Source organism: Pongo pygmaeus, chromosome 15 (assembly GCF_028885625.2).
Source record: "Pongo pygmaeus isolate AG05252 chromosome 15, NHGRI_mPonPyg2-v2.0_pri, whole genome shotgun sequence".
NCBI lineage: Eukaryota > Metazoa > Chordata > Mammalia > Primates > Hominidae > Pongo > Pongo pygmaeus.
Window position 1 is genome coordinate 17,748,309 of NC_072388.2, and position 12,519 is coordinate 17,760,827.

General features: G+C 34.9%; 1 protein-coding gene and 1 non-coding gene across 2 annotated transcripts; one reads left to right on the top strand and one right to left on the bottom strand.

Moving 5' to 3' along the window:
- The first annotated feature begins 1,180 nt into the window (after positions 1-1,180).
- LOC129013204 (olfactory receptor 4S2-like) lies at positions 1,181-5,625 on the top strand. The gene is given in 3 exon segments (XM_054449700.2): positions 1,181-1,196; positions 4,651-5,386; positions 5,388-5,625. Coding segments are annotated over 3 exon segments (990 nt in total).
- Positions 5,626-8,730: 3,105 nt separating this feature from the next.
- On the bottom strand, positions 8,731-8,831 carry LOC134738193 (small nucleolar RNA U13). Its single transcript, XR_010123805.1, has one exon. It is a non-coding gene; the product is annotated as a small nucleolar RNA U13 (small nucleolar RNA).
- Between the last annotated feature and the right edge of the window lie 3,688 nt (positions 8,832-12,519).

A 12,519-nucleotide genomic window follows, 5' to 3' on the forward strand; every position in this document is an offset into this window, starting at 1 on the left:
TTGGGTCGTACTCCTCTTTTTATATTCACAGTGCAGTACCAGACACAGATAATATGTTTAGTAAGTATTAAGTGAAAGGATAAATTAATATTGGTACTTATGAAATATAAATCAAATAGATGATACCTTAAGCAATCTATACATTGTGCTATGCTAACTCATTTGCAGATTTTTTTCAATATTTTTCTTTATCTTTCAGCTCCACAAAGATTAGTAATTGTTTCCCCAATTGGGGCCAATTAGAGGAACAAGAGGGGATTAATAAGTAATAAAATAATGTCAGGTAACAAGAGACATAAAAACATGCACATGTGTTATAATGTCTCTACGAGGGATATTGAAGTCAAGAACACTATTGCACGAAAAGTTTTCCATGAGATAGAACTTGCTGTTAGGAAAGAGATCCAGAATAGTATATGGCTGCCCTTTGTAAATCCCTCATGAGAGGAACTAAGACAATCTCTTTCCCAGAAGATTCCAAGAGTTGCATTCTTTGAAATTGTTCTATTGGAAATAATTTATGTAGGCTCATGGAGTTAAACAAAGGAGGAAACATTTTTCTTTAACTACGCAAATCTTATTTCAACCAATATATATTCTTTAGCATTGTCTTAGAGAGATCAAGTTTAACCTAAGAACCTGGGTAGACCAGTAGAAACAATCCACCCCATAGAGGCTCTGGTTCATAGAGTTGAGATGTCTGATACTGGAGTTCTTGAAATTCTACCCCAAAAATGATCAAGAGTTAGTTTGACAGATTGTTTATTGCTTTTTTGTCCATTATCTAATTTTAGTTTTACCATGGATAGCATTATCTCACAGGGGAGGTTAATAGATGTTAGAAAAGTTATGTTAATGTTACACAGCCTGAAGAGGCAGAGCTGTGAGTTGTTCTATCTTTAAATCCTGTGCTGTTTCTCCCAGCAAAGATAGCAAAAAGATCTTGGGTCCTAGACTTTGATTAATTTGATGAACTCCTCAGGAGGAGTCTAGATAAAGTTGAGTTGTCACCACTCAGGGTGAATAGAGCAGCTGCCCAAACATCTTTGGGCATCCATGCTTGAACTCTTTAATACGTCTATGCAAGGATATAGAATGTACTCTGTTGCTGCTCCAGTCAAAGGAGTATATTTGAGAGGGTAGATGTGAGCAGTAGACACAGTCTAAGATTTGGACAAGCATGAGCATGCATATAGGTGAGAATCAGGAGATTAACATAGTAAGGAGGTTAGTGTTCTAAGACGACTCCTATCCAGGCTTCTGTCTCTCCTTCCAATCAACATTTTCTCTGATAGCTAAGATGCATAATGATAATTATATATTCACTTAAAGTACATTATGCACATAAGTCCTTTACATGTAATATATATTTAATATGTATAACACTCTATATAAATGTACTATTCCTATCCACATTTTACACTTGAGAAAACTGAGGCAAACGGAAGTGAAGTCACTTGCCTAAAGTCATAAAATTAGTAAATGGTGAAGCCGAAATTTGAATGTAGACGAGTTGGGGTTCCAGGCGTCTTCTTTTTCACAACTTCTCTCCCCCACCTTCCATCGCAGCTACTCTCCTCCTGTGACTGGATCTTTCTTTATGGCACCCCAGTTAATTCAGTTGCTAACTTTTAAGCTTAACACACAAGACTCTGTAATCTAGACTTGCCTTCTTTTCAGCCTCATCTCCTGACACTTTCCTATGTGGGTTCTGTGTTGAATCATGTTCAACTTGCTGGCACTCCCCAAAGAGGCTGGTGTAATGATTTTTACCTTCACATATTCTATTTGCTAGGCCTGGAAAGTTCTTCCTGCCCTGTCTATTCTTCTGTGCCCACACCCTGCAATCCTCATCATCATCAGGTTAACTCTAACTCATCTGTCAGAATTCCACTCAGTGACAGAGTTTGAAAAGGCAATCCTGTCTCTGCTGGGCTTCCTTCCTGAGCCCTTTCACGGAGAACTGTCACAGTTTACATGTGGACCTCCTCCACTTGATTGACAGTACTTGCCAAATCAAATAATGACTGAATTAACGATCAGTATCACATCACTTGTTATTACATCTCCACTGTAAATTTAATTTGAGAAAAGTTGGGTACAGACTGTATGCTGTGCTGATCTTGCCAGTTGTAGCTATAGTCTTTGTCTCTAAATAGTGTATATAATTAAAAAAACTTTTCATGATTAGAAGAAAAGGAGTCTTTTGATTAATGTATAAAGTTTAAGGCTTTCAAATGAAAAAGATATTTGGTGGCTTTGATGCCATCAGACCCAGGATATGCATAGTAGTTAGGAAAATAGATCCTGAAGACCCATTGCGTAGGTTCAAATACCAACTCTGCCAATCACTAGATCTATAACCTTGGGCAAGTTACTTACTCTTTCTGTGCTTCAGTTTCCTCATTTCTGAAGTGGTAATAGTAGTGATAGACTACTTTATAAGATCATTATGGGAGTTAAATGAGCTAAATTTAAAACATCTAGAATCAAACTTGGCATACAGTAAGTACAATATGAGTGTTTTTTGTTTACCTAAACATTTTTTCAGCGCTCATGATTTTGCCAACTGGTGATGACTGAGCACAATTTGGCTTTGCTGGTATAGGGCACAGACTATTAAAAGATTTTAGGAATGTGAAACATATTCTCCAATTGAAGGACTTTGCACGATAAGAAAGCAATTGTTTAAATTCAGTTCTTTTTGTGGTGGCAGGTTCCTGTAATTCCAACTACTTGGGGGGCTGAGGCAGCAGAATCACTTGAACCCAGGAGGCGGAGATTGCAGTGGGCCGAGATCGCGCTGTTGCACTCCAGCCTGGGTGACAGAGTGAGACTTCCTCTCCAAAAAATAATATTAATTAAAAAATAATAATAAATTCAGTTTTTTATGGGAAATTTATCTATCTATCTAATCTTTCTATCTACCTATGATTTATTTAAAGATATGTAAGTTATGCGTGTTCTGGAAAAAGAATACCAGAATTATACCAGTCCTTTCGCTGAAAATTATATTGGGCAATTTGCCTCTTTAATCTTTAGTGCTCTGCTCCATAAAATGGAGATAATAAAAATTATGATAGTGTTGTGAAGATGGAATTAAGTAACATATGCAGAGTTTAGCACACGATTCTGTGCATGGTAAAATACTCAGTAAATGTTAGCTACTATTAATGATATTTCTTTCATGGAGATTGGCACATATTTTTATAGCTATTATCTCAGAAATAAAATTGTATATGTTTTTAATATTTTCTAGTAGTTACATTATATAGCTTTTATATAATAACTAAATGCACCAAATTACAAATTGTGCTTACTAGAGAGATTCCACTTGATAGATTCAAATTAAAAGGAAACACCTCATAAATTCAAAACATGTTCTATAGATCTCATTTTAATTCTGAAACACCTTTGTGAGGTAAAAAATTTTATCATTCATCTTCTATAGATGAGAAAACTGAGATCCAGGGAAGATAAATAGATTTACCCAAAGTTATAAAGCTGATGAGGGCACTCAAACTTACACCACTCAGCTTCTGGGCAGTGCTCTTTCTGCTATCCATGCAGAAAAGAGGTATTCTGAGTAAAGACGGAAAATAGCTAGTAATTTTCATATTTCAGAAAAGCCATTTTTATTTCGAGAAACTTCAGATCTTGTCTAATATTAATCTCCTTTAAGAATTTTTTCCTGATTATTTCTATCCTTTATTTTTCTCTGTATGATGCAAGCATTCCTATTACAGTTTATAAAATGGCTTCAGACACTTATTTTTAAACTATCATTTCTAACATTATCTGTATGATAAATTTCATTCCTAGTTTTTCCTGTGATCACAAGGACAGAGAGTTATCTGTGTGTTTTTCAAGGCAAAGGGATTGAGGATGACAGGGACCTGCAAAGGGATTGAGGATGATAGGGAACTCAATGAGAAGTTTTAAATGTTTCAACTCTTCAGAGCAACATAGAAAAAAGTATTTCTCTGTATAAATTGATCACTTCTCATGTATTCCTTATTGGCAAGCACAATGGAATTTTCAACCAGCAGGTCCAGGCATATGATTCAAACTTCCTCAACGTTGATTTATAAGCACTAAAAATGACTTAATTTTTACTTGAATTGAGACTTTTTTTTTCTAATTGAGAAATTGGAAACTGAGTCTTCCTTTCTTGATTAAACAAAATGTTACTTTTCTATAAGTGAGTAGTATATATTATACTTGAAGGATTCTGAAATTTTATACATCAGATCATATACTCTGACTTCATGCTTTTATTTACAGCCTCAAAAAATTAATTAAATAAACAAAGTTTTCACTCCAAAGTAAATTTCTGACAAGAGAAGTTGGAGGTGGGGGGAGGGAGAGCACTGATTAGGTAAAAACATTAAATTCAATAAAAAAGACTCAGATTCTCTAGGTTCTTGTATGGAAGAAAGGAACTATAAGACTAATTATGAAAGAAATTCAAATGTGAGTCAATAATGTGGAAATCAAGCTAATAACAAGAAAAATACTCATGAACTATGTTCAAGAAATATGAAGAACTTTCTCTACCATATTTAACATCATGTAGGTATTTTCACAAGACTCTTACTGATAGGCTTTACCTTGCTTACAATGGTTTATAACATGTGTTTATTTTTGCAGAGAACCAGAGTCACTCCACCAGTCCTGCCTGGGGCCCCATGAAAGTGGCCAACAATGTCACTGAGTTTATATTCCTGGGACTTTCCCAAGATTCTGGAGCGCAATTGATGTTCTTTGTCTTATTTCTCCTCTTCTATGTCGTGATCGTGGTGGGAAATTTGCTCATTTTGCTTATGGTCTTTTCTGACCCCCGACTACACACACCCATGTGTTTCTTCCTCAGTAACCTGTCTTTTGTGGACATTGCCTATTCCTCGGCCGCAGCACCCAAGATGATTGCAGACTTTGTTTCTGAGAAAAAGACTATTTCCTACTGGGGCTGTATAACTCAGATGTTTACCTTCCACTTTTTAGGTTGTGCTGAGATTTTTGTTTTGACTGTCATGGCTTTTGATCGCTATGCTGCTATCTGCCAACCCCTCTGTTACACTGTCATAATGAGTGCTAATGCTTGTACTGTGCTGGCATCACTGTCCTGGTTGGGGGCCCTGGGTCATTCCTTTGTTCAGACCCTCATGACCTTCCAGCTGCCCTTCTGTAATGCTCAGGTTATAGACCATTACTTTTGTGATGTCCACCCAGTCCTAAAACTTGCCTGTGCTGATACAACTCTGGTAAACATGCTGGTAGTTGCCAACAGTGGTCTCATCTCCCTAGGGTGTTTCCTCATTCTTTTGGCCTCCTACACAGTCATTCTGTTTAGTCTTCAAAAACAGTCTGCAGAGAGCCGACACAAAGCTCTCTACCTGTGGATCTCATCTGACTGTAGTAACTTTCTTCTTTGTTGCGTGTATCTTTATTTATCTCCATCCATCCACTACTTTCCCATTGGATAAAGCTGTGTCTGTGTTCTATACCACCATCACCCCAATGTTGAACCCACTCATCTATACTCTGAGGAATGAGGATGTAAAGAATGCCATGAGGCAGCTATGGAGTAGCAAGATCTCCTTGAAGGAAAAGCAGAGAGGATAGTTTGTCAGAATTGCAAAATCAGAGAATTAGTGGATACCTTCAATGATCCCTAATTTATTAATAGTTAAAAAAAAAGTTCCTAAAATGCAGCTTTTGTATTTTGTCTAACAGGAAATAATTTGAGGCTATTTTAGACAGGCTAAACTTAAATCTTTCCATACTTGGCAAGGTTTATCCTCTCTTCTAGAGTAAAAAAGTTAACACTCCTACTCAATATCTCATTTAACCTCGTTAGATCCCTTCTATTCACATCAAACTCTCAAGCTACCATTCAATAATTTAGAGTGGGGTTATAAGAGAAAGATATCCCTGATCATATCTTCTCACCATATCATGTCTCTTCAAAAAAGAAGTCTAATTTACCAGAAGCTGCACCTTGTTCCCTCCTTCTTTCCTTCCTTCTTTTGTTTTCTTTTTCTTCCTTCTCTAGTCTTTTCCTATAAATATTGCAAAATCTAGTCACGGAAACAGATTTGCAAGGAGATAATTATAATGCAATACAACAAATGCAGACATAGAAATATATATTTCCTACAATGAAGTGGGTTAGTATAAATCAACAAATTGCCCAAAGCATGGTTTCTGTGCAGGAGAAAAAATAGAACTTTACATATTTTGAGGTGGATAGCAATTTCTTTAAAGACCCTCTTGGAGAATTTGAATACTCTTCTACCCATTACTATAATACTATCTTTACTGAAAGAAATCTTACTTTTTTTGGCAATAAAAATACAGACTAGATTAAAGCAACTAAAATGAGTTGATATTTGTACCACTGAAATGACTAAGGAGATGTAATTCTATTATAAATTTTTAGTTGAACTTGTCTTCAGTTCCTTAAAACAACAAAATGGAATAGGCACATTTTCTTTTTGTGGTATTCTTAGTAAAGTTGAAAAATAGATAAGTATTCTCAGTATTCTGGAAAACACATTTTTCTTCTGAGAAATTTTCTTAGATCTTGTCTCATGACTCATATTGTTCAAGAATTCTGCCCTGATAATTTTTATTCAACATTTATTTTCTATATGCCTTAAGCAATCCTGTATGCAATTTATAAGATATCACTTACATTTTTCTCTTTTTTAATGGATTTTTATCTGAGATCTACAACTTAGGGGGAATATAAGTGATATATATTCTTTTCTACTCTTCATGTATGGAATAGAGGTGCTTGCACAGTAGGTACTTGTCAAAATCTATTGATTGTAACTCCAATTTCTATTTTTTTTCCTTAGTAATGGGGACCTGACATTATTTATGGTGGCCCAACTAAAATATTGCATTGACTTGCCTCAGGCTCTTTTAAATTTCAATTCAATAATATAGAATGACCTTATAAGAAAAAGATATTCCTTTTGAAGCCAAGTGGACAATCTTATGTTAATAGTAGTTTGTTGGTGGGGCTTTTGAAAAGTCTTTAAAATGGTTTGTCTACTCAAGCCCTCTCATACATGATCACCATTAACATTTTGATGATTAAAATTTCCTTATAGTTATTGCATGTCCTTATAGTTATTTTCATATTACTTTCCCTTTGCAACAGGGTCTTTCTATCTTTTTTTTAACTCCTGATTTTTTAAGATAAACAACAAACACACAAATTATATTAAAAATGATAGAATACATTAGGTTTCCCTTTCCCTCCTAAGAGCAAAGTATTAACAACAACAACAACACTTGCTGTAGGAAAAAAATGGCTTAGACCCACAGGAACAAAGGAACAGGACAGCAGTTAGATGCAGAGAAGAGATTTCAACAAAAGTTTGGAAAAGGTAAGATAAAAAAGTAGCAACTGGTTTAGCAGGGTTGGGAAGGCTAAGTCTGAATTACCAACAAGAGGAATAGTGAGGAAAAGGGGAGAGATTCACTTCCTGGAATCCCTACAATGACTGGGATGCAGGATGCCAGGTCAGGGGGAGGTGAGGTTCAGGGCTGCTAATGAAGATTAAGAGAATGGAGCAGTTCAGTCTTCCATCCTCTTTCTGCTCCCAGATGCTAATGGTAGCCGATGAGTCACAGACAGAATATTGGCACCTTTGTTGAAGAAACTGAATGTTAATGTCACATCTGCCTTCAGAGATTACAAGTGAAATGGCTACTTTTCTACTGCAACCCTGACCGGAAGCCTGCCAATTAGTAAGCTGGCTGAAGAGATCAATCTAAAATTACATAAGGCTTTTGAAAAAAAGAGAAAAGTAAGCCTTTAAAAAAGCCAAAAGGAAACTGGTGGAATTATAGGTAATTCAGGGAAAAAAAAAAAAAAAAACAACTGTAAAAAACTGTATCTTATCATGAATGAAAGAAAATATTTGTAATCTTTAAATAAGAATATGGTGCATTGAAAAAATATAGAAAAATTATTTTTGGAAGGTAAATAAAATCAAAAAGAACAATAAAAATTAAAACAAATTAATACGACATTAAAAGAAATAAAACAAGTAGTCAAAGAAGTCATAAAAGCACTGTCTCTATGAAAGTAGAATGAAAATGTCAAAGAAACAGAAAACATGAAAGATGAAAACAAGAAACACAAGGAATCAAGTTGGGGCAAACCATTCAACTCACACATATTCCAGGAGGACAAATTAAACAGAAGGATGGATTTAAAAGAAACAATGAAATTAAATTTCTTAGAACAGAAAAGCTTAATTTTCTCGATATGAAAGATTTACTGAACGCCCAGCACAAGATTTTAAAAAAATCCCAAGGCAAGTTATTATGAAATTTTATCACCTTAACAATTGAAAATATTGTAAAATCATTAAGAAAAAACCACATAGCTCATAAATGAACAGAAATTCAAATGGCATGAGTGTGCTCTGTAGCAAACTCATCCTTAGAATACAGTGGAAAAGTTTCTCAAGCTGATTTTCAGCCTAGAATTCTATACAGAACAAATCTATCAGGAAGATAGAATAAAGCATGTTTAATCAGGCAAAAATTTATAAAGTTTGCATCATAAGTACTCTTTTTTTTTTGAAAGTGTGGGATAATGTATCCCAGCAAAACAAGAGGAAGAAATGAGATCAATAAATTAATATATGCAATGCAGGGTGGCTAAAGCCACTTTACAAAAATCCCAATCTCTTTTTTCTTTTTTCATGTGAGTCAGGTAATACGTGTATGTCATAAGATTTGAGGGAGCTACGTCTCACACAGGAGTGCAAAAACTCAGTCATCATGCTTATGAACCACAAAGGGATCAAAAGGCACTTTTAAGATGACAGATGTATAGTAGGCATAGGAGACAACAGAAATGGATGAAAGCAGAAGATGGAAGCCCTCCAGGTTCATAAAACAGAAAGGAGAGGGTGAAAATTTATATTATCTCATATATTGAAGCATCTTAGTTGTAAAGCTACAGTCAATAGGATGAAACAAGTTGATACACTCAAGGAAGGATACATTTATAGAAAATTATATCATTTAGAGTTCCAACAGGAAGTTAATGGCACACTTAATATAGGATAATTTGATAAAGATTTATTTAAAGAGATGCTGTCTATGAGTTTATAGGTATAGAGTACCACACAGGCCAGTGCTATAATCAGGGGTAAGATGCGGTGGAGATGTTTACACCATTGTGCCTGAAGGGACTGAGAGAGGGAGGAAATACGGAAAACCCAAAAAGAGGTATTTATCATAGCCATTTGAAAGGAGGAATGACCTTCAGTGGGAGGTCAACCAGCATGTGGCCACAAGTTCTAGCTTATTCTCCTTCATTCCCCTTTTCCAGTTTTATTGAAGTATAATTGACAAATAAGAATCATACATATTTAAGTGTGCAACTTGATGTTTTGAAATATGTATACACTGTGAAATGATCATCACATTTAAGATAATTAACATATCCATTACCTCACAGGGTTATGTTTCTGTGTGTGTGGTGTGAACCCTTAAGATCTACTCCCTTAGTACATTTCATTTGTCCAATACAGTATTGCATTGTAATACAGACACCATGTTGTGCATTAACTCTACAGAACTCATTCATTTTTGCATAACTGAAACTTTGTAACCTTTAGTCCATATCTCCTCATTTCTCTCTTCCCTTTCCACTTCTGGCAACCACCATTCTACCTTCAGTTTGAGTATTTTAGATTCCACATATAAGTGAGATCATGCAGTATTTGTCCTTCTGTATCTTGCTTTTTAAAGGCTGAATAATACTCCATTGCATATATATACTACAATTTTTTTCAGGCTTTATTGAGGTATGATTTACAAATAAAATTTGCATATATTTAGGGTATATGCCTACTTATGAAATGATTACCACAACCAAGCTAATTAACACATTCATCATGTTACATCATTACCATTTGTGTATAATGTGTGTATATGTGTGTGTTAACACTTGAGATCTACTTTCTTAGCAAATTTGAAGCTACTGTACATTTGGTCTCCAGTACTTATCTTGTAGCTGAAGGTTTGTACCCTTTGATGAACATCTTCTTTTTCCTGGAATTTCCCAGCCCCTGCTAACCACCACTCTACTGTCCATTGCTATGAGTTTGATTTTTTTAAATATTCCACCTGTATGGGATATCATGTAGTATTTGTCGTTATGTGTCTGGCTAATTGCACTTAGCATAATGTCCTCCAGGTTTATCCATGTTGCGGCAAATGGCAGGATTTCCTTCTTTTAAAGGCTGAATAATCCATTGTGTGTGTTTGTACCACATTTAAAAAATCTATGCATCTGTAGATGAACACTTAAGTTGTTTCTATATCTTGGCTAGTGTTACAATGCTGCAGTAAATTTGAGACTGCAGATGTGTCTTTAAGATAGTGGTTTTATTTCTTTTGTATACATACCTAGAAGTAGGATTGCTGTATTATATGAGAGATTTATTTATTTATTTATTTTTTGAGGACGCTACATACTGCCTTCAATAATGGTTGCACTGATTTATATCTCTACCAAAAGTTTACAAGGGTTTTGTATTAGTCCGTTCTCACACTGCTAATAAAGACATATCTGAGACTGGGTCATTTATAAAGGAAAGAGGTTTAACTGACCCACATTTCAGCATGGCTGGGAAGGCCTCAGGAAACTTACAGTCACAGTCATGGTGGAAGAGGAAGCAAACATGTCTTTCTTCACATGGCAGCAAGAGAGAGAAGACTGAGAACTGAGTAAAGGATAAAGCCCCACGTAAAGTCATCAGATCTTGTGAGAACTTACTCACTATCACAAGAATAGCATGAGAAAACTGCCCCCATGATTCAATTACCTTTCACTGGGTCTCTCCCATGACATGTGAGGACTACGGGAACTAGAATTCAAGATGGGATTGGGGTGGGGACACAGCCAAACCATATCAGGTTTCCTTTACATCCTTGCCAACACATGTTATCACTGGACTTTTTGATAAAAGGCAATCTAACAGGTCGTTGGTGATATCTCAGTGAGGTTTTGATTTGTCTTGATGATTTCTGATTTTGAGCATTTTTTCCATATACCTGTTGGCCATTTGTGTGTCTTCTTTGGAAAAATATCTATTCAGATCCTTTGCCCATTTTATGAAATCATTTTTAAAATATCTTTTGCCCATTTAGAATCTTGTTTGTTTGCCATTTGGTAGTATGAGTTCTGTATATATTTTGGATATTAACTCCTTATTGGATGTATGGTATACAAATATTTTCTCCCTTTCTGTAGATTTCCCGTTCATCAAACAAATAAGGATGAGACCAATGTCCAGGAACTTTTCCCCATGTTTCCTTCTAGGAGTTTATGGAGCCAGGTCTTATGTTAAGTTTATAATCCACTTTGAATTAACTTTTGTGATTGGAATTAAGAGAAGCATGGATTCTTTGCATGTGGATATCCAATTTCCCAACATCATTTATAGAAGAGTCTGTCCTTTACAGTGTATATTCTTGGTAACTTAGTTGAAAAAATTAGCTGACTGTATGTATGTGAGTTTAATTCTGAGCTTTCAATTCTGTTTTATTGGTCTGTATGTTTTTATGCCAGCAACATCTGTTTTATTACAGTTTTGTAATGGAGTTGAAATCAGGAAGTTTAATACCTCCAGCTTTGTACTTATACTTAAGATTGCTTAAGATTTTCATGCTCTTTTGTGGTTGCATATGAATTTCAGAATTATTTTTTCCATTGCTGTGAAAAATATTCATTGCCATTTTGATAGGGATTGCATTGAATCTACAGATCATTTTCATAGTATGGACTTTTTAACAACATTAATTCTTCCAGTTCATGAATATGGGATATGTTTCACTTATTTGTGTCTTCCACAATTTATTTCATTAATGTTTTATACTTTTCAGTGTACAGATATTCTACCTCTTTAGTTAAATTTATTTGTAAGTATTTTATTCTTTTTGATGTGCTCGTAATAAGTTTTTCTTGACTTTTTCTTTCTATAAATCATTATTGGTGTAAAGAAATGCAACTGAATTTTTCTGTTGATTTTGTAGTCTGCAAAATTACTGAATTTGCTTATTAGTTCTGACAGTTTTTAGTGGAGTCTTCAGGATTCTTTCTACATAGGATCACGCCGTCTTCTAACAGAGACACTAACTTTTTTATTTGGATGCACTTTATTTCTTTTTCCTAATTACTTTGGTTATGACGTCCAGTACTATGTTGAATGGAAGTGGGGAGAGTGGTTTTGTTCTTGATCTTTGAGGGAAACATTTCAATTTCTCATCATTGAGTATAATGTTTATCATAGGCTTCTGATATACAGGCTTTATTGTGTTGAGGTACATTCCTATAATTAATTTGTTGAAAATTATGTATTGTGAAAGAATGTTGAATTTTGTCTAATGATTTTTCTGCATTTGTTTTGATTATCTCATGGTTTTTATTTCTTATTCCGTTAATGTGGTGTAGCACATTTGTTGATTGTGTATGTTGGA